The 23,161-nt window shown below is 38.7% G+C and overlaps 1 protein-coding gene across 1 annotated transcript; it reads left to right on the top strand.

Annotated features, from left to right (window-relative positions):
* Window positions 1-10: 10 nt before the first annotated feature.
* On the top strand, window positions 11-21,291 carry ap1g1 (adaptor related protein complex 1 subunit gamma 1). Its single transcript, XM_067589508.1, has 23 exons — window positions 11-122; window positions 7,084-7,287; window positions 7,414-7,538; window positions 7,749-7,890; window positions 8,096-8,192; window positions 9,062-9,138; window positions 10,966-11,061; window positions 11,503-11,583; window positions 11,671-11,769; window positions 11,855-11,910; window positions 12,009-12,122; window positions 12,237-12,377; window positions 12,910-12,964; window positions 13,118-13,240; window positions 13,355-13,444; window positions 13,586-13,710; window positions 13,834-13,938; window positions 14,088-14,229; window positions 14,524-14,650; window positions 15,138-15,242; window positions 15,404-15,564; window positions 16,212-16,310; window positions 16,432-21,291. The coding sequence occupies exons 2-23, from the start codon at window positions 7,087-7,089 to the stop codon at window positions 16,531-16,533; spliced, it is 2,463 nt and encodes an 820-aa protein (XP_067445609.1). The 5' UTR covers window positions 11-122; window positions 7,084-7,086; the 3' UTR covers window positions 16,534-21,291.
* The last annotated feature ends 1,870 nt before the right edge of the window (window positions 21,292-23,161 follow it).

Raw genomic sequence — 23,161 nt, 5'->3', positions numbered from 1 at the left:
TGTAACCCTCCGCCTGCGGTAGTGCTGAGGCTGGAGTAGCCACCATTTTGCATGTCTAGTGTGTTCCTCCCTCCATTGCTAATAGAGACGATTCCAGTCATTTTCTGGCATCATTACGGCTAGTAAGTATATCCTAAGAATACTATGTCGGCAGAAATAAATGAAATTGGCGTGACGTTTGAGTAATCGTCAGTAGTTTGTGTTGTATCTGCGTTGACAAGTGTCACTGTGGTAGGAAGTCGCAGCCCTCAGCACCGGGGTTGTGCCTGTCAGCAGCTAAGGTAGCATAGCCTCATAGATGGCTAACTACCTGCTGGGCTAGGGATGTGAAGCTCAGTAGCCATTTATTGTCCTCTAACTCATTATCATCATGACACTTCCTTAATGCCAAATTCGTTTTTTCGTCTAGCTAACGTAACCACCGTTTACCTTGTAGTTGAGATAGTATTAGGATTAGGTAACGTTAACAGGGGAACATACGAGCCACAGAGGACTTGCTAGCTTGATAATCCAAATGCTTCAAGGAGGCCTAAACTGCATCATGTCCTGATCAATCGGCGATCAGGTTCAGGTGTCTTGCCCAAGCCTGTAATGGCCTCTCGTTTCAGTTCGACAATATCCCTCCTAATGCTGTTGATGTAAACCCTTCATTTAATGAAATATAATGTCAGCCAGCTGCTGCTGTGTTGGCAGCTTAATATGTTGCCCTTTCTCTGAAAATACTAGTGTAGTAGTGTTAGCTCGTTGTTAGCTGACTTTTGATAGGTGTAATTCGCGTTAGTAAGTAATATTGGAAATTTGATGTTTGGCTCCAAGTTAAGTAATGATATCAGACTTTCCTCACATGTGACAGTTTGTGTACATTTCATTCGCAAATTAAGGTAGCATTTGGATAACCTGGGAAGCTAACGATAGCTAGCTCAGTGTGTTAAGGACGTGGACTTTTTTTGTTCCAGTTGCTGAAGTTAATTGTGTGGTGTTGACAACGTGTTTATTGAAACGAATTAATATTAGGTACACCCCTTTTTAATAATGCGCCATGTGAGGAAAAGCCGTTGTTGTCAAATAACAATTTGTGGGTTAACGTTAAAGAAGTCAGCTGCAAGTAGGAAGTGGCAAATAAGCGTGACGTACAGTATGGGTGAGTCCCGTACATCTTTGTTAGACTCTTTTTTAAGTAGCTGCAGGTATATGTGGAATATTAAATAACTGTCATTTCATAAACCCAATTTGGGTCTGAACCACTGTCAAGTTTCCCTTTATGAATTCATGCAGTTTCATAACATAAAGGCTGCATGATGTTATGCTTCAAACAAGACAGCAGTGACCTTAATGAAACCACTCAACCTTTAGCTCTGTTGGCAGTGAGTGTGGTGACTAACTTTGTGACTGCATACTTACTTGAGCATCAAGTAGAACTTTATTTTACAGAAGGGTGAGTCATTATTAATCGCACAGTATAGCAACACACTCACACCAGGCACTGTCACTGTGTCTACAACTCAGTCTCCTATATCGTAAACCGAAACCTCCTGGGTTTGTCTCAAGCACAGCAGAAACAGTAACGCTGTTCTCGAATAATATGAGGTATCAAAAGAGTAGCACAGTGTCTCAATGATATGGAATATTTATGGTTTAGTTCTGTGCCTTATTCTATATTTTTGCGCTCAATATAGACAATTTGCTTAATAGTATGTAGTGAGCATTGCCACTGTCTTGGTAATACATCTGTCATGCACAGTTGCTCCTAGATTTTTAAATTATTCTTCACCACCTCACAGTAACAACTACGTCACAAAGCCAGGGGCAGAGAAAGTACTGTAGGAACTAGCATTAGTTAGTGTTTTAACGTTAGTGTTGGTTGCTTTACTAGCTTTGCCCACTGGCTGGTTTGCAATCTAACAAAGCCGAATACTTAACTATGTGTCTAGGTTAACTGAGGCAACTGGAAGCAACAACTGTAGCTTAGGAGGAAAGAAAAGATGAAGAATGCTTGAGCCGAGGCATTAACCCTTGTTTGAACACAACCAGTTCGTCATTGGACCTCCATGAAGGCATCCTTAATTGTTGGTGTGAGATCTGTTGACCCGGCTCGGCTATTAAGATGATTGCCAGTTAGTTAGACTTGAGCCCTGTAATGGCTCTCTGTTGACCACTACACTGTGAACATGCAAGTCAAGTAATTTCATACATATTTACAATTTCCCACAGACTGAGTATTTACTTATGGTAACAGGCCTTTGTAGGAGGTGGAATGGCTGCAAACAGTGTTGTATTCACCAGCTAACTGACATTTGCACATGAATGTAACAGTCTGACAGACTTTTCGATCTGTGGTCCAACACAGACGTGTGAATAGAAGAAATGGTGAATTCAAAGATTTGACAAACCATAAAAGTGGGGGCAACTCCATTAAAATTGTGTATATATACATATGAAACACTGGTTATAATATTTTGACTGTCAAATTCATGTTGTCTACTAAGATGCAGGACTCAATGTTTGACTTTGCATTCAGGAAGCAGCCAAGCATGGCATAAATGTAAAACATGTACTATCTGACACAAAATCAATTTTGTTTTTTATTTGTACTATTGCATATTTTCTCTTCCTTGTAGTGTTTTACAGTGATACTGTCACTTATTTGTAGCTATGTAGAGCTGATGACATAGAGTTGGCGATATAAGAAGGAAAAGAGTTGTGCTTTGTTAGTATTTCATTTTTAACATCTGAGCGCATAGCTGCGCTTAGAGAGAAAATAAAGAGACAAAGTGCAGGTTACAACATCCTGGCAAATTGAGTAGGGAAAATGCTTCTCCCCAGTGGTGACTCTGTATATTTGTCTTCTTGGAGCTGTATGATGATCCTTTTGTCTAATTTAACTGTGCAGCTTTTCCCCAACAAAGAAGGTAGCAGTGAATATTACATTTCTACTTTCAATAATCTAATGTAAAACCATTTAAAACTGTGTTTTATCTCTTTATACTTCCAGTATGATGTATCAGACTCGACAGGTTGACTGCTCCCTGTGGTAAAAGGGAGGTGTGGCAAGCTTTTTGCCTGTTGCTGGTTGTCAGGCTCTGAAAGCTAATCTAGGCTGGCTCTACAAATCTCATGAGAGGAAAAGCTTGTTATGAACATTTAACAGTACGTGTAAATTACTCCCATATTGGAAAGGTGTGTTCTGTATTCAAAGCATCTGTCTACCTCATAATTTTGTATCAAAATGTCTTTGGGGAAAGAAATTTATTTTGCATAATTCCTGATTCATGTTGATGATGCTAGCTTAGTTGTTTCAGATTACTTTTTTTTTTTTTTTCCAAATGACCTGTAGTGTCAGTGAAGTTGTTAAGGGTTTGGAGAACTTTGAAGGTACTGGGGGGGTAATCACTCTGAGATACCTTCGTAAAAATGCAATGTCTACAAAACTAGTTTTTGTCATGTATGGTGTACCTGCGATGAGCTCTGCAAACTGTGTATCATGAGACCCACGATGTTATTACAGTGGAAAACTCTTTTAACTTTAGCTATAGAGCAAAACTTTCCCTTTTTTCATTTATAGTAAACATGACCTTGGTGAGTGAACGTTGGTTGTTGCTGCTTAACTAGGTTTAGCAGTGAAAATAATGGTAACAGTACACAAAATTCACAGTTTGGTATGTACCTCAGTTTTGGGGTCACAGTTCGGTATGATTTCGGTATAGCAGGAAAAAAAAGAAAGGTGGAAAATAACATTTTGGTATTTATGTTTAACAACAATGGGTGATGGCCAAAACTATTACTGAAACAGTTTAGTTTTGCCGCAGTGGAAAAAGAAAACAACCTTTTTGTGTCCTGCAGGGAGTCAGGACACCTGCTGACAACTGTTTTATGCTGATTTATGGTCTAACTGTATATAAAGTAGCTGAAATTAGCTCCACCTCCATCAACTACAACAGAAAAATGCTGCTCACACACTGATGCTTTAGTATTTATTATCTAATGATGTCATATGTAATAATATATATAATATATGGAACATTTTTAAAGCCATGTTAAAAGTTCGTGTAACTGAGAATTGCAACTGCCTTATTTGAGCTGGATTCAGTCTCTTCCTTGTGTGTTTGATGTTAATATTCCCTATCTGTTGTGTTTTATTTCTACTTAAACTGTAACTGGTGTGCTATCTTGGCCAGGTCTCCCTTGGAAAAGAGATTTCAATCTCAAGGGACTTCCTAATTAATAAAGAAAAATCAGTCAGAGGGACCAAACTACTACTTTTACTTTAATACTTATTAACAACATTTTTCTCTCTCAGAACTGGCGATGTGCTGTCTGACAGCACGTCGTAAGAAATCATATGTGTTTATAGTTGTTCTGAACGGGTTCACTCAAAGGCAGAGTGAAAAGCGGACTGTCATAGAGAGGGGAGGGAGACGTTTCACTACATAGATGACGGAGCATATTTTAATAAGCGTTGCACTCGGTCAACGTTACGGGTCTCCTGTTTGTCATACTGACAGCGGCAACATTAGTGTAACGAGGGTAACCAAGCTACCTTGGCTAAGCTGGCTAACATACACCAATGAGCATGCTAGTGGTGCGCTGCCAAAATGTTCCAGGTGAAACTCGCACTCTAGAATTATTGATCTACATGTCGGATTAAGTGGATTATTAAACTATTTTGACAGTAATTGTTTGGGTCATGGAGTATATTCTCCGTACAACTGCATGAATTGAACTGTAACATCCGTACCGTGATGGTTTGGGACTACACGTACACTTTGGGAATACACGTACCGTTACACCCCTGGTAACAGTAATAACAGTAATGGATAGTAAAAAAACAAGTTTTCTCTGATTGTCTAAGAACGTGCCGCTTTTCTGCAAGAATGAGGAACCGTAATTCAGCTCTCAGCAGAGGCTGGATTTACCTTCTTTAATGTGTACACATTTGATTATAAGCACAGCAAGAGGCAGGGAGCCTCTTGCCTAGTTCAACACTGGGTCCATTCAGCTCAGGTAATATAAATGGTATTAAGACGGACAGTAGATCTTTGGCTTTATTAAAGTGACGCCTTGCCTGACTCCCTCCCCATTCCAGTGTGCATACAGTGAATTCTTAGATTCTCTACAAATCACCACCTTATGCAACAAAGGATGTCCTCATTCCCTCTGTGTCTAGATCCTTATTTCTCTCAGCAGACTGGCATAGTTTCAAAGAATTTCATTTGATCTCGTCAGCAATAGTCAGTGATAAGAAAAGGTAGGGAGTTTTCCTCTTTAGCCATTTAGATGAAAGTATTACGCCCACAGGTCTATAAAGAAGAGTCTTAGCCAACCAGTTATGTCCAAGACAGATTCAAAGTTGATTTTAGGTTAATTTAAGGCTCATTCTGCATTAGTCACCTTCATCTGTGAATGCTCAGGCAATGTTCAGAGCCGGTGTCATGTAGGAACAGGAGCTGGAGTTGGTTTTCCATGTGAGGCACTCTGGCAATAAGCCAGCTCAGGACCTTGTAAGATTTCCATAAGTGTTAATGCAGAGTTCTAGTGAACAGTAGTAGTAACATTACTGGATAAGTCAAATGCTTACTACACATTTTGTAGGTATGACAGCTTAACAGAGCAACAAAGTGATGCAACAAAGTGTCACCTGTTAGTGTCAATGAAAACCATAGTGGAAAAAAGCAACAACCTAATAAACCCTCTAATCTCCCGTTTACGACACAAATATAGCCAGGTGGGATAAATAATCTACTAAATAAATTTAAAAATCCATTACTAACGCAGCTTGTGTCAGAATCCACAGCACGTCTTCTGTGGTGTAATTATTGTCCAGGAAAAAAAAAAAGTATAATCTACCGTGTTGTGTGATAACCCTAATCCTCTACCTTACGTGGATAATAATACCAAGCAATTTTACTGGTTCCATTTGTGAAAGGGCCTCACGGGCTGACCGTGACTTCTAACCATCTTTCTGAAACCAGCTAGCAACTGCCTTTATAGACATGCTTTTATAAAGCACTCATCAATGCAGTCTCACATTAAGAATTACATTATTCATGAGATGCGTTGTGTGTCAGAACAATGTCATCTACTAATTTATCACATTAAAAGATTTTTTAAGGCAGTTTGTTTTTAGAATTGAAAGTGTGATGATGGATTGTGTAGAAATGTGTGGTCCTTAGAGAACCTGCATGCCAGAATCTACATTCACATTACATTTTCGTCATATAACTTAAATTTGTGACGTTCTTTATTGTTCCCTATAAAATCTTCTATCGCTAATCGCCTCCTAGTCTTCATGAGATCTCAATTATGGTTTGTCAAAACTAGTTTGGCTTCTTAACTGATATGTTTCATTTTATAGAAGAGTTCATTGAGGAGTTTATTTTAAAATCTGTGAATCACCTTACCTGTCTTGCCTGTTTTGAAGAAGCAAGCGTAGTGACAGCTGGATCTGTTTGGGGTTTTTTGGTTAATGGTATTATTTTGGGTGTTGGTTCATACAGTATAAACATAAAAAAATTTATGCTCACAACTAAGCATGCACTTCTTATAAATATTTAAACCTCTTCCTGTGGTTTAAAGCTTGTGTGCTCTCCACAAGGGAATGGAATTTCACCTGCCACTCTCCTTTCCCTCTGCACTTTTAATACTCCTTAAAGAAATGCAGCTCTAAATGTAATAGTCATCTGTTTGCAGCAGCCTCTTTCAGTCAAATATTCATCATATCATTGGCTAACAGTGTTTTAGGAGTCGGTCTGTTTACCCCCACACTTTCCACCTACCCTGAGTGCAGTCTGTCTTTCTGGATAATTTCAGTGAGTGTGTTTACATGCACACAAGAAACCAGGTTAATGGGAGAAACTGGGTTAAGGCTGAAGATCAGAGGGTGTGTTTACATGCTCTGCGGTGACTTCAGAACTCCAAAACACATTAGTAATTCCAATCCAAGCTGACATAGGTGTAGGTTATGTTATATAAGATGCTGCAGTGTGAAGAGTTTTGTTTTTCCTCAACTGTGAATTGATTAGAAGTGTACTGTATCTGCTTTAGTGTGGTCTAGCGCTAACCTGTTTGCTTTTCTTTGTTTTCCAGAGAATGCCAGCTCCGATTAGACTGCGGGAGCTGATCCGGACTATCCGGACAGCACGGACCCAGGCAGAGGAGCGTGAGATGATCCAGAAAGAGTGCGCTGCTATCCGCTCATCCTTCAGAGAGGAGGACAATACATACCGTTGCAGAAATGTGGCTAAGCTACTTTATATGCACATGTTAGGCTACCCAGCACACTTTGGGCAGGTAAGTTGGGCGGTGGTGGTTGGAGGATGACTGGGAGGGCAAAATGAATGGAGGCTTTTTAGATTTCCAGTAACATTATAAGTACACATTTTGAACAGCTTTTTGACATGATGACTTGTTTTCCAGCTGGAGTGCCTGAAGTTGATTGCGTCCCAGAAATTCACTGACAAACGAATAGGTTATTTGGGAGCTATGCTGCTGTTGGATGAGAGGCAGGACGTCCACCTACTAATGACAAATTGCATTAAAAAGTAAGTCGAGGGAAAGAGCCTCACTGTACATATTTAATATAATTCTGTTCTCTTTTTTTTTGCTTTTTCATGCCTGCTTCTTACTAAATGTTTCCTCAAGCCTTTCTCAATCCCTTTTAGTATCAGTATGTATTGTAGTATTCAAAGTTCTGTCTTGTTTGTATACTTGTGTGTTTCCATGGCTAATTCATCTCATTTGTCCCACCCCAGTGACTTGAATCACAGCACACAATACGTCCAGGGGCTGGCATTGTGCACTTTGGGCTGCATGGGTTCCTCAGAAATGTGTCGTGACCTGGCTGGGGAGGTAGAGAAGCTGCTCAAAACATCCAACTCCTACTTGAGGAAAAAAGTAAGCCAACTCTTGTTATAATTAACTTCAAGACAAAGGAGCAAATGATTGACATTTATGTGAATATTTGAAGAATCAAATATTTGTGGTTGAATGAAATACAGGCATGTGTGCTGAACAGTTACACTTAACATCCTGAAGTGAAAGACTGTGTTTAAGATCGGACCGTTTTTCACTGTGTGTATTATATCTAAATATTTGACAGGCGGCATTGTGTGCAGTTCACGTCATCAGGAAGGTCCCAGAACTTATGGAAATGTTCCTTCCAGCCACAAAAAACCTGCTGAGCGAGAAGAACCACGGTAAGTGTAAACGGTTTGTCAGGATGCAGTTGCTGGCTTGTAGGGAAGTATGCTTGTCCTACACAAATGCAGACTTTGTCCTATTTCCTGCCACTCACTGTGCTTTGCTGTGAACAGCTGGGCAGCTCATGTCCTTTTGAGTGGTGTCCTTTGCAGAGGAGAGTGGAATTAATGAGTCTGTCATAAACTCTGTGGCTTGTGTGTCTACCCCCCCTAAAAGATATGTCACAGGCAATTTTAGGAAAATTGCTAAAATAACCTGATCGTGACATTGTATGGCAATGTAATATGGCCACAGACAAGAGAATTTGATTATTATCGTTTGCCACTGAATAATGTATACTGTAAATGGAGAATGGCAATAAGATGCACAAATATGCAAACTTGAAGGTGCAAAAATCTTGAGTTTCATCTTTTGCCAAAATGTAACACAACATCAAACACACTGTCGTGACCAATCAAATGGATGCAAGCTTGCATTCCTGACAGATTACTTTATAATGTGAAGGGTAACAGCTACTACTGTTTACCTCGCTATTGTTGATACAGATGATACAATAATTGTCACTTTGATAACTTTTCAGAGTTGCAAAATCCTGTCTCGTGCTTATAAACTGCTGTACAGGGTTTTGGCCATGATATGCCTTCATACTCATGGATCTATTATTCAAACTAGTTCTCCTGAATTGTATTCCACTAAACCACCGGTGCCTTAAAGCACTGGCACTCATCAACAATAGTCCTTTGTGTGTGTGTTTGTTTTTTAACACGTTACTGTTTTAGGTCTGAATCCCCCGTAGCAAAGTAGACATACTCCTGTCAACATATTACTTCAAAACGAATGACCTTAACCTTGTCTATTCCCCCAGGTGTTCTGCATACATCAGTTGTCCTCCTCACTGAGATGTGTGAAAGAAGTCCTGACATGTTGGCCCACTTCAGAAAGGTACAAACATACTCTTACCTCAAGGACCTTTTGAAGAAATGACTTTGCATTTGTCTTAAGCTCATGTCACATTTCATTCTCCCTTTGCGTACACATTTCCTTCTGGTACAGCTAAGCTAGAAAAACACTTGAAACTTTTTGAGGCTTGGATTTGGATTGCGCTACAGGTTTATTTTACATTCAAAGAATGTCTCAGTCTTTTTATCTCCTACCGCTGTCTTTTTCTCTTGTATTTCAACTGCTGCTGTACCTCTCCTTCTCTAGGTGTTACAAAAGTGTGCCAAAAGCACCACCCGTCATGCTCATGATCTAAAACATTATTTTGAGCTCTCTGAAAGTGAATGATTTCCAGTTTCCCCTCCCTAACATCTACCTCATATTTTTTCTGTCATTTGTCTTTGTTACAATTCCTGCATTGTGTTAGAATGAGAAGGTAAGAGTACATTCTGATCTCATAGCTGGTGCATGCTGTAAATAGTAATCACTTCACAGTCACCTCAGATGTAACCAAATTTGTGTCAAGTAATGTCATGTCGTGTTTTGTTTTGTTTTTTAAATATATAATTTTAATTTCTTTATTTAATATCTTTCTTTAACTTGTATGGTGATCATTACTATGTCAGTGTTTTGAATATTGCAAAAAAATTGTTTTGGTCCATTTGTCAGACACATTTCTCACGATTGTTTTTAAGTGTCATTATTTACCTAACTCATTTGATCACTGTTTATTTAAATACGGTCGGGTGATTTCACATGATTGCTACAGGTTTTGTCACCAGGAACAGATGATTTCCACTGTATATGTGTCACTGTTAGAGGATTATTTGTCATGTCAGTAACTGTCTGCGGTGGTTTTCTGTCTTTAACAAAAGTTAAAAGACCCTCGAGTTTAGCAATATAGTGCTAGGATATCGTGTTAAGACTAAGAGAAGGTCAAAGGTTTAGATTTCTTTTTGTTTTTTCAGAGAACACTCTGTCATTTTGGGTTGATTGTCATCATACCCACAGTTAGAGGACAAGATTTATATCAATTTTATGACTACTGTGCACTCTGTTCAGTGATTGGTCTGGAATGTGTTTTGTCTTGCCAGAAAGACTGTAAGCAGGAAGAAACAGAAACAAAAGGGAAAAAATACACCTAACAACTCCAAAGCTGTTTTATTTACATGCCGAATCTTGTAAGTCAGCATGCTAGTCACCAATACATCCCGAGAGTCGCCAAGAACTGTGCTATCAGTTTCCTCTGCTGCCAGTCTTTGTGCTAAGGTAGCCTAAACATCCCAGACCTATCTCTGTACAGATTGCAAAGAAATTAAAATTATACCAATTTTCCATTTAACTCTGGAAAGACGGCAAACTGTTTCCCAAAACGTTCAATAGTTCTTGAAAGGTTACGTTTTAACTGTTTTAGAAGAGAGCGAGATTGGGAGACTGAAACTAAGTCAGGTTAGGAAATAAATTGTTGTATAAATTAATTTTCTTTTAGAATTGAATCAAACTCTAGTCTTGAATATATCTGATTATTAAGCCATGGTCACCAAAGTGTGTATGCTCATTCTTTTAATTCTTTCAAAGCGAAATCCTCTAACCTAATATTTTTGTACAATCAACGGCAAAAAACCATATTACTCTACCTCAATAACAAATTATTAATCCTTATCCCTTTGCTCTTGTTATGAGTTTGCCTGGCTGCCAATGTAAATGAGAAATTATTAAATTTGAAAGTGAATGAAATATGTTGATGAGGAAAAAGTAGAAGGTTTGTCAGATCAACACAAAATATTGTGACACCTCTTCTTTTCTCTTTTATTGTTGGTCTTTTTGTAGCTGGTTCCACAGTTGGTGAGAATCCTGAAGAACCTAATCATGTCTGGATACTCTCCTGAGCATGATGTGTCAGGCATAAGCGACCCGTTCCTGCAGGTAAATCTCCCCCTCACTTATATCAAGTGCCCTCTACTATAATTGTGGATTTTCAGTTTGCCTGATGCTTATGCTGTACCATGCTACAAACAACTGTGACTAGAAGTTCTGATGTAGGCACAACATCAGCTGTGTTTCAGTTTGACAGAAAAGGCGACATGTACAAGTGTTGAATATACAGGACCAGTCAAGGGAATGAGAAAGTGTGTCCAAACATTTGACTGGTACTGTAGGTGTAGACAAATTTTAATTGAACAGGGACTTTAAATGAACAAACTGCAAACGATTGAAGCATGGAATGGCACCCCTACAGCTACAGCAGACAATGTTGTTGCTGTGGAAAATGAATGATGGCAGAAACCAGAATTCATCTGCGGGAATCAATTAAGTACATCCTGCTTGTCATGTAGACTGACAGGACTGCCTCTTTCTTTTTCGTAGGTGCGGATATTGAGACTACTGCGAATTTTAGGAAAGAGCGATGATGACTCCAGTGAAGCGATGAATGACATTCTTGCACAGGTTGGAATGAAACATTAACACTACTTTCACCCAGAGGCACTTGGATTGAGTATTATTCTGACAGATGCATGGTATATGTACTTACAGGTTGCAACGAACACAGAGACAAGTAAAAATGTAGGCAATGCAATCCTGTACGAGACTGTACTGACTATAATGGACATCAAGTCTGAAAGTGGACTGAGGGTGAGCTAATTTATTTAAAGGAAAACATTGTAACAGCATTGTTGTTGTTGTTGTTTTTCCTGCCTAAATGCATTTTCTGTCACAGGTCTTGGCCATCAACATACTAGGTCGCTTCCTCCTTAACAATGACAAAAATATAAGGTAATTCATTCATTTACAGTACTCAAGACCTGGGCAGATAAAAAATGTACACATTAATTCCTGATGATTATATGTTTTTATTAAACTCACTATTCCAGATATGTGGCATTGACATCTCTACTAAAGACAGTACAGACAGACCACAATGCAGTGCAGAGGCATCGGAGCACCATTGTGGACTGTTTAAAAGACCTGGATGTGTCCATCAAGAGGTGAGACAGGGATTTCTAGGGCTTTTGCATAGATTACATTTAATTTCAATTTTAAGTTTCTTTTTATATATCCTGGTGCTTTCTGTTGTTAATCTGCTTTTGATTGCTGTGTAGACGTGCAATGGAGCTGAGCTTCGCCCTGGTGAACGGCAACAACATTCGAGGCATGATGAAAGAGCTGCTCTACTTCCTGGACTCCTGTGACCCGGAATTCAAAGCAGACTGCGCATCAGGAGTCTTCCTAGCTGCAGAGAAGTATGACACTGACACACAGACTTCCCTACATATTACAGCTGGACTCAGCTTTTTGGTACAGATTTGATAACGCATCCTGTGTGACCTTGTTATGTGCAAGAGTGCAAAAGCAATTTTCTCCTTTTCATTTTCCTTTTGTTAGTGCTTCAAACAGAATAATGAAGGTTGATAGAACTTGTTGGAAGTAATGTAATAATTTAAGCATAACTTAGTTCAGATACGTGCAGACTGAATGTCAGTAATGTCCCAAGAAGGAAGAAAATCAACATGTTGTTTCACAGAATACAGTATACAACATACCGAAATGCATCATACTGAAAGTTTGTGGTCCCACAGTGGACAGGACGGCTAACATTGAAGGAAATGCTGTATGATGAGAAAATGAGTGATCCATCGTCTGAAAGACTATGCTGACACCATTTATTTTCTGACAGCATTTGTCTTCTGGATGTAATGAGTTTAGACAACTTTACATGTTCCTCTTCCTCCTTCAGTCCTAAACCAGCAACAATCATTATATCCTCTGTTACAGGTATGCCCCTTCGAAAAGATGGCATATAGACACCATCATGAGAGTCCTGACAACAGTACGTATATTACGTGATTATTGGTTGGTTTTGATTCTTAGAGGTACAGTAATAATAATAGGACCTCTCTGTGTGCTATAAATGATAATTTCATCAAATCAGATTTCCTGTAAACTTACTCAAAACCATTGACATCTCTGCTCATCCTTACAGGCAGGGAGTTACGTGCGAGACGATTCTGTTCCCAACCTCATCCAGCTCATCACTAACAGTGTGGAGATGCATGCCTACACAGTACAGAGACTTTACAAAGCCCTGCTGGATGACATCTCACAGGTCAGAGCAGTTCCGGTGATGATTACATCTTTGAAGTGTGCAGACATAGATTTCACTATTGAATGTACTTGTTTGTGTATAAGAGGTGGACTTGTGTTTCTCTGTGTTCTGTAGCAACCTCTGGTTCAGGTGGCGTCATGGTGCATAGGAGAGTATGGGGACCTGCTTGTTTCTGGACAGTGTGAAGAGGAGGAGCCCATCCAGGTACACCCGGAAGAATCCCAAACATCACACACACACACACACAAAAGTGAAAAACCATGCGAGACACAAACCTCAAACTTGAATCAAACACCTGGTCATCAGAGGTTTATGAATTTTTTCTTTTATTCTTTTTGAATCAAGGTGACTGAGGATGAAGTTCTGGATGTGCTGGAAGGGCTCCTGGTGTCCAATCTATCCACCCCTGTAACTCGGGGTTACTCTCTGACTGCCATCATGAAGCTGTCTACTCGCTTCAGCAGCGTTAAGTGAGTAATGGCCTTTTACATCTATCCTATGGTTTTAAGCTTAACATGTGCATGCTAAGGTAATTAAGATCATTAAACATAATTTTTTATCCTCTTTGCTAACCTGTGACATTTTTGTTTTAGCCGAATCAAGAAGGTGGTTTCGATATATGGCAGTAGCATCGATGTGGAGCTGCAGCAGAGAGCCGTGGAGTACAATGCGCTTTTCAAGAAATACGACCACATGAGGTGAGACAGCATTATTATCTTCCAGAAATTGCTGTCACATCCATCACAACTACATTGTACCAGTTAGCAGAGCAGGAAAATCCTCCAGGGGTTGAGTTTGGCAGATCTTGTGTGTCCATCCTTATCCCTTTTTTGTTCCCCCACCTTAGGCCAGCTCTCCTAGAGCGAATGCCCATTATGGAGAAAACCGCCACTAATGGTCCCACAGAGATTGTGCAGACCAATGGAGAGACAGAGCCCTCTGTTGTGGAACCAAAACATCCACCCCCTGTCACCCAGCCAGCCAACCAGGTGAGGGCAGTTTTAATTATTTTATTAAGAAGAAATTAAAACACATACAATCATTGAATTCAATAACTAGATAACCAGTTAACAGAGTACCCTCTCCCACTATAAGATCTAATGTTCTGCAAAAATTGAAAAAAAAAGTTGACGTGATTAAGTTGTCTTGGACAATATAGATTTTTTTGTAATGATTGTAAAATAAAGTGGCAGAATTTTTTCTAAATGTAGTTTTATTGCTATTTTAATATGGTCTACATATATATATTGCACACATTTTATCATCTCTGTGTTGTCCTCTAGGCTAATTGTTTATTAGACCTGCTGGGTGGTAATGATGTGGTGCCAGTAATCCAGACCACAATGCCCACCAAGCCGGCCTCAGCAGGAGGAGAGCTGCTGGATCTACTGGGTGACCTCTCACTAAGCGGTAGGATATTCTGTATGAAGCTCATGACCCCTTTTAGAGCAAACAAAGACCTGATATAAACCTGTTTGCCACCAGAGTGAATGTGTTGTCAAACCTGTGTCTGCTCCTGTTCAGCATTAAAATAGTGCTCACACTTCCTGTTTTTGTATTAAAAAGTGAACTTGGGTTACCATAAAATTACTTTAATTTGCTAGAAATTGGTGGTGACTTCCTGCCCACTGTACCAGAAACTGTATTTATATCAATTGCAGAGATAATTTAACATGACCATAGAATCCTATAGAGTTGCTCCACTTTGTTCATCCTGTTGAATCTCCAATATCAACAGTGTAGTGACAACTTTTAATGAGGTGAAAGTATTTACTAGTATTTTAAGCCCATAGAATAATACAAGGTGTGGAAAATGGTTTTGGTGAATGCTGACAATGACGAGATATGCTAAGTTGATAGCAGTTTAAACTCTGGTGTGTTACTTTCCCCCTCCCAGGCGGTCCGGCCCCTGCTCCCGCTCCCTCCGTGCCCGCTTCCCAACCCTCTTTCCTCCTGGATGGCCTCTCCTCACAGCCCTTGTTTAATGACATTGCATCTGCAGGTGAGAGCCTGTTGTTCCTCTTGACCATCCACTCCCAAATGTAGTTTGTGGTATCATCCTTACGTATTAAAGTGCGTGGTTATTACCATGACGGATTCCATGTGATGTTGGTTATCTCATGTCTAAATCTTGTGATGGTCTGCTCTAAAATCTCCACATAGGTATTCCTCCTATGACGGCATACAACAAGAATGGTCTGAAAATAGACTTCACATTTGAGAGAGCTAATCCCAATCCAAACGTTGCGGTCATCACCATCCATGCTTCCAACTCAACAGAGGCAGATATGACAGACTTCGTTTTTCAGGCTGCAGTACCAAAGGTAAGCAGGCATTATCTAGCACTAAGAGTCATTGGCCCAGAACACTCGGGTTAAATGGGTTAAATTTTGCACATCTTAAAACATTCTTTTCCTCTTATCATTATCTGATAATGTTAACAGCTAGCAATGCACACTTGCACAACTATACTGTACATTTAATAATGTAGAATGCCATCATATATGTATGCGGGATGTAAATTTTGAATCTGTAGCTTGAAAACACTGCCAATCTATAAGCCACATAGTACTAGTTTACAGTCTAATTTAAACAAATTGGCTTAAATAAGACAAAAAATATATATAAAAGAGTTTAAAAACTTAAAGTCTCACTGGACAGCACAAAGATGCTGCCTGCCTCACTGTGTTGCAAGTTCCACCTTTGTCACTGGCGCCATCTTGAGTCTGTGTTTGACTAGACAAGAATAGAAGCCACAGACTGGAGGGTTGTGGAGATTCGGCAGCCCTGCTTGATCAAGGAACAAGAGCAGTGTTTGAGTGACATTTATTTATCTACATTTGTGCAATTGAGTCATTTGAACATTCATCAGTTTCGGTTAGCACCCGGTCAATGACAACATCCCTATTTTTTACTTCTGTAATGACCCCAAATTTTTCACCTAATCTAGTGTCTTTTATCTGTTTGTTAGACATTCCAGCTGCAGCTCCTCTCCCCTAGCAGTAATGTTGTCCCAGCACTCAACCAGGGAACTGTCACACAGGTAATCAGAGTCCTCAACCCACAGAAGGTGAGTTTGTCCTCTACAAATTATGTTTGATCACTTTTTTTTTTTTTTGCACATAGTCTGCCCTGTGCAGACTTCAATTACTTACTCTTTTATAAACATGATAATCCTCACAAAATTTCAGCAACAGCTACGAATGAGGATCAAGCTGACGTACACCCACAAAGGCTCGCCTGTGCAAGACCTGGCTGAGGTCAATAACTTCCCCCCTCAGTCCTGGCAGTGATGAGCTGCTGCTGTTGCTCTTAAAAAGCCCCACCAATGGAACTATGAAAACGATTTTTCTTTCGCCTCCCTCCTTTCTTCCAACGGATCCCCCTGTGACGTCACTGCAGACCGCTGCCCTCGAGTTGCATGGGAAACAGCAGAACATCTAACACAGGAGAATAATACAGATGTTGAGAAGACCCTATTGACTATTGACATCACCAGAATAATTGGGAAAAACATATCAATCAATGAACTTTGTCTTTTCTTTCTTAATTTGTTTCATGATCTCTTTTCTTAGTACTATTTTTCCACACATACCCTCCGCCCAGCACCATCACCGCCCACAAAAGCACATATGCACACCATTCACTGTGGTACACTCCACCTCTCAAGTCACTGTAGAGAAAAAAAAAAGTGTTGCCCACTATGAGCACTGCAGTAAACTATAGTTTTATTCAATTAACACACTTTGCTCCATTGATATTTATGATTGGCTTGGCATTACATTTTTTATATGAAGGCCTGGGCGTTCAATCCTATGATGGCAGCAGAAAAAGCTTTGAAAGGTCTATTTCATGCAGTCATAAATTCTCCAACGGTTCCTTTTTTTGACGCTCCACATCATGATTGATATAACTTGTCAGAGTTGTATTTATTTTGAATTACATTAATTTGCTTAAAGCATGTTTGAGCATTGTAAGGATCACAATCACACCTTGACTCAAGTTCGGAGGGGATTTCTGGCTCTGGTAGTAGGCCTTTGTGTCCTATATTTCTATAGGAAGTAAAAGAAGATTTCGAGCATAAACAGATCCACAATGCCCAGTTTGATCGCACGTGGCTAGTTTCAGAGAATGTCCTCAGATTTTCCCCTCACAGCTCTCCTAAAACCATCTAATCTGTAGCTTTAGTTTTAGATCTGTATAATAAATTCAACAGTAAATTGCTTTGCATAGTTTGAGGATGTTCATAGATTCATTAGGATGGATATAATCCAGGCCTGAAATTTATTTGAAGACAAGTTGATTGCGTTTAAATCTTTCCTGCATCTGTGTCCTCACAGTCTAGCTTGCAATTTAGATACATTTGAGATTTGTTTAACCTGGTTGAACTTAGTCACCATGCACATACATGTAAATGAAGCTTGTTATGAATGTAGTTACATGCACTGAATGCTTTTTTTTTTTTTTTTTTTTTTTTTTTTTTTTGTCCCCTCAAGTCTTCTTTTTCATGGCTGTCTTCTTTGATGGAGACGGCCATCTTATTGGCACTATTTTTGTGAAAGTATGTTTTATTTCTGCAGTAAATTGACTTAATTATTTATGCCTGATATCAAAGTGATGTGCCTTTCTGACTTAGCTAGATAAAATCCCCTGAACTATTGAGTTCTGTATGAGCTTCGTTTGTAAGTCTGCTTGTGTGCTGATCGTGTTTTTTAAATCTGAGGGAAACGGTCCTGATGGATTTGAAATGGTTTATCACTTGATTTGATAAGTTTTAAATTTTCACTTCTGTATATCGTAACGAGTTAATAATCAGTCACCCACTTGTACCGTCTTCCCCGGATGTCCACAGCGAAATCCTTTTGTTCTTATTTTTGACAAAAAACACAAATTATAGCTACATGATCCTGATGGTCTCATTCCCTATGTTGTGTTAAAGACTTTTCTTTATTCCTAAAATACCCTGAAATGCTTGTTTCTAATAACAAGTCCTAAATCAAAGCAAATCTCAAAATTTATGGCAGCTAATAGATGTAACCTTTTCATAAGCTGGCATCAAGGTTTAAAGTGTTTTTAAAAAGTATAAATGTTCGACTTAATAATGTTCAAAATATCATTAAGATCCCCCCCCCCCCGTCAACAAACATTGAAGTGTGAGTTTGGATCACTCGGTGAGGTACTGCGACGGGCTGCTCTGTGGTGACTGTTAGTATGATTTCTTGGCTCTCATCTTCTCTAAATCAGAAGTCTGACCATGCTGTTGGGGACAGTAACCTTAATACCTCACAATATTCTCTCTTTCTGTTAACTTTCAGTGGCAGTAGATCGACAGCTTGGTTTAGTCACAAATTGCAATCAAGGGGAGCATCTGCATGAAAGAAACTAATGATAGTTTGTACATCTCATTACTTACTAAGCTTAGCAGCCCTGCAATGCTGTGTTGAGATCCTCAGATGTTCAATCAGGCTGTATACTTCTTTTCACTATGCTTCACTATCTAACTTCTGTGACCAAATCAGAGTGACTATTAGCTTTGGAAATATTTTTGAGCTATGATATGTGTATATGGAGAAAATTATTTCAGTTTAACTTTTTTCTGTTGTTGACAAATGCTATATTGGCTTTTTTTCTGTACATATTGAGGGCTTTTACAATTTTGTCTCTTGTACTATCTTTCATCCTTTTTTTAGATACCATTTTCTAAAAATTCCAATTATTCACAATGTATATTGTCTAAATAGATCTAGTCAACATCAGTCTTTAAAGACTTCCCTGTATCACCACTTATTCATTGTAAAAGATATATGATCTGCTGCCTGTACATTGTATATAGTTGTAAAACAAACAAAAGCTGATCAAATTAAATAAAAACCCACATGAAGAATTAAAAGATTAGCTAGGAAGTATAATTGTATGCATATATGTACAAAAAAAAACAATCTTAAAAGGATGCAATTGAGCTGCATTTGATTTACTATTCTTCATACTTCAGTCATGATTGGATGTGTCATCTTTTACTTCTTTTACAAAGATAGTTGGTGAGTCAGCAGGCTACTCGTTGGGGTTCCTTTTAGATGTTGAAATAAGGGTTGAATCTGTCCTAAAAACAGATGTTGTCTGAATGATGTACTGTACTACTGAGAAACCTAAGCACAGCGCTGCACAGCGGCAGAAGTGGCACCTTGCTTCACCTGCTTACCTGCCCCTCAATCGCCTCATGTAGCCATGCCCCCCTACCCCCCAAAGTAGAGCAGATTTCTTACCAAGATGTAACATTTCCCTCTGGCCTTATTTGTAGTTTAGTCCTACACTCTAGATTATTGACTATTAAATGCTGTTCAACCTACAAATCGATTTGTGAAATGATGCCCCTTGATATTGGTGTGTTTGCTCTCATGTATGCCTGATTTTTGTCTGCCATGTATCACGTTCCTTTAGAACAATCATATCTTAACCAAACAAGGCCACAACTAATGCCGCACCAAGGAAGTTTGTTAACCTCACTGGGATTTTTCCCTCCACTATGGCCAGTTGGTAACAATTGGAATAGAGTTGTATCAGGATAAGAGCTAATACATTTTTTTTATTGGAGCAGCTGTGTCCTTCATTAGGTGTGAACAATACAGGGCGCTCTTTTGCCTTCATTTCTTTGCTTTTATCCCCTTATCGCTGATGTTATTTGCCCATGCATGGCACACCTTCCAGCTTTCTTGTTTGGTTCAGGTGCTCTTCTCTTTGGGGCTCCCATGTGAAAGGTGGGGCTGTAACCCATCATGTCAAACTGATCTGAGCCCTCACTCTTTAAAAATCAAACCTCACATGACAGTCAATCACGGCAGGATATGAGGGAGGAAGGCAATGGATAGCTTATTTGATTTTTGCATGCATAGAGGTGCTGCTTTACCAATCCAAACACAAACCTGGGACAAGTCTGTTCCACAAGCTAATAACCACAAGGGGGAGCTGTGCAAAACGGAAGGCTGACGGGATGGGAAAGGAAGTTTCATACATCTATTCCTGAATGTTTTTGTTGATGTTGTTTGTATTGTCTTATTCAACCAGTATGTACCCTTGTTAATCACATTTGATCAGTTCTCTCAATGATACCGTAATTCATGCAGTTTTAAATGTACAAAATGGAAATGAACCCAACATAAGTGCTTTGGACACTGTAACTTAAAAAGGAAGAAAAGAAACAGCAGTGTGATCAGCGTTTGAAGTGATAGTATGTTTGTGTGTTTGTGTGCGTGCGTGTGTGTGTGAGAGAGAGACAGAGAGAGAAAATATTAATGCTTGGGAGAGTGATGGTGTGCAACATGTCTTTTATTTAGATAGGACATGATTTTTGGCTGCAATTTCAACTTTCAGCTTCTGAGCTGCATGTGAAAGCCAGTGTAAATAATGTCATTTCTACTCTTGACCTGAGACTTTTTTTGAAATGCAAGAAAAATTCAAATTATAAATCTGTCACACCACCTTCATGGGTCAGTACTAACATATACAATAGGAGTTTGTTCGAATAGTGCTCACAATACTGTTACTGTTTTTGAGAGGGTGATGAAAGTGCACATCAGTCATTTGGATTAATTGGATATTTGATTTTTTTTTTTTTTTTTTTCTTTTTTTTAATTTTGTTAAGGTGAATTCAGTGTGGAAAGGGCTTGGAAGAAAGAGCATCTGGATTACCACCATGTTCACTTTCCCTGTGGAATTGAAAAAAAAAAAAGCACCCATTGTATTTTAAAACAAACTTTATTTGTAACCCCCCAGGCCTGTCCTGACTGTAAAACAATGTGGTATCTGATTTTTTTGGGGGGAGGGTGGAGGCATGAGGTTCACTTTTTCCAGTCAAGATTGTCATATTGAACTGAATCTCGGTTCCTTGGCTTCAAGGTGAGTGTGAATGTCAGACTGAAAGTATAAAATGATGATTAAAGATGAGAAGTTGTAAACTATTAAATGGGATATTTTCAATTTATGCTGTGTATTCTTGTCTTTGGGTTGGAGAAAATGATCAAGCGAATAAAAAGTCAAATAAAAATCTAGTTGAACTATGGTAGTTTGTTTTCTTGGTTTGGGGGTGTGGTGCAACAGGCTGACCTATTGAAAAATGACGGGTAATATGACAATATACACTGAGACAATATAAAATTAAGAAAATACCATTTATACCAATGTAGTAACAGAACTTTGAGAACAATGTTGCAAATCAATGAACAGGACATACTTATGGTCATAATCATGGATTTTATATGGTTTTTGCATTGTGATGAAGTACCTTGCTGCCATTCAATCTGCTGCATTAGTAAGAAAGTCACAGATAGTGATAACTTTTATCCATGTTGACCACCCCAAGCTCAACTGATTCTATGAGAGACTGTATCGCACAAATATATTTTAGGAAAATAATAACTTATTACGCTTAACTTCGGTTTCAGTTTACCATCAATTCATCATGAAATGTACATCAGAGAGTCAATTCAAACATGAGAAATGAACATCTAGCAGCCAGGCAGCTGCTTTTATTCAGTATTCAATAATGTCACAAGAGTGTAGGTTAAACCTTGAGCGTGAAGAGCCCCTTTAGCAATCAATCCTTATTCACTTTATTGTGTAATCTATACAGAGGCTGAGTGGGACCATATAAAGAGCCAAGGTTTAATATTAAAAGTCAGAATAGACCTTTTTTAACAGAAGACATCCTGTCATGTCAGTAGGAAAAGCATAGGTGTGAATAATAAAGTTAATGATTTAGCTGCTTCAGTTTCAGGGTCCTGGTGTTTTGTGTGCTGACTCACTGTTACATTGTCGTAGCTCACTGGGACACTTGCGTAGTACGGAGCCATCGTTAATGTTATAAGTAACGCCTGTGCCTTTCCTACAATGACAAGAAGTTTGTTGTTAAAAGGCTCATTCCTTAATTAAGCTGAAGATTCAAAATGAAAGTTAATTATGAGCAGGTGTGTAGTTGGGATTTCCTGACACTCAGTTTATACTACTTTGATTTTTGTGGCCCTTCTCCAGTCACACTACATATTACATACTATTAATGCTCATGAGAGAATTCGCAAAACATACAGTACCAGCCATCCCAGCCCCTATAGCTTATGATCATTTGTTTACACACAAATTATTTTAGAAAATACACAAACACAAGCATATGAACTGAAATGTTAAAGCTAACTAGATTTTGACACAGGGCCCCTCTCTGAGACAAGGACTGTACAGGTCAGACAGAAATCTATCTTGCTGTTTACTTGAACTGAAGCTACAGAAATTAAGATATATTACATTAATGTTATTGGAGGATAAGTTGTGTAAATAATGGGAATAAAACAACTATTAGCATTATTGTGTAATGGTTTAATTTTAGGTCCAACATTTCACTGTAAGTACATTTAAAGGATACATTTTCAAAACTCTAAACCCCAAAATTAGATTTAGGGGTATCTAATCTAAAATTAGATTAGATTAGGAAAATGTTATATGCCAATACATTTTATTAATGATATTCAAGATTTTAAAAAATGTTTAAACACATGTAGTTATGCTTTATAAATCAGTTAGATCAGCCATTAATAAGAACAACTTTTATGTTGCCAGGTTGTGATTGTCATTAATTAAGTGCCATAAGTTTCTGAATTTCTAATAAGCTATCGGGTTTGCAATAATCATTTATAGGCCAACTTTCTGATATAGATACCATTGATTTTGTTCCAAATGTTAATAAAGTCATCCATAAAGGGTCAGGGGTTTGTCATCTGCAAATGCTTGCAAGTCACTAATAAATCTAGTTTTCTCCTGTAATACTCCATTTCTCTTTGCAAAAGGACAAACAGTCGAGTTAATAATAAAAACAAGGCAAGTGTCATGCTTGAGGAAGGAATATTTCATAACTTGGCAAAAAGTTAATTGCCTATC

This window comes from Thunnus thynnus, chromosome 1 (assembly GCF_963924715.1).
Source record: "Thunnus thynnus chromosome 1, fThuThy2.1, whole genome shotgun sequence".
Lineage (NCBI taxonomy): Eukaryota > Metazoa > Chordata > Actinopteri > Scombriformes > Scombridae > Thunnus > Thunnus thynnus.
The sequence above is the reverse complement of the archived record's forward strand: the minus strand, read 5'-3'. Positions and strand labels throughout refer to the sequence as shown.

Coding starts and splice junctions, on each gene's coding strand:
- ap1g1 (XM_067589508.1), top strand. CDS start 7,087: ATGCCAGCTCCGATTAGACTGCGGGAGCTGATCCGGACTATCCGGACA. Junction 11,062..11,502: donor TAAGCGACCCGTTCCTGCAG/GTAAATCTCCCC, acceptor TCTTTTTCGTAG/GTGCGGATATTGAGACTACT. Junction 11,584..11,670: donor TGAATGACATTCTTGCACAG/GTTGGAATGAAA, acceptor ATGTACTTACAG/GTTGCAACGAACACAGAGAC.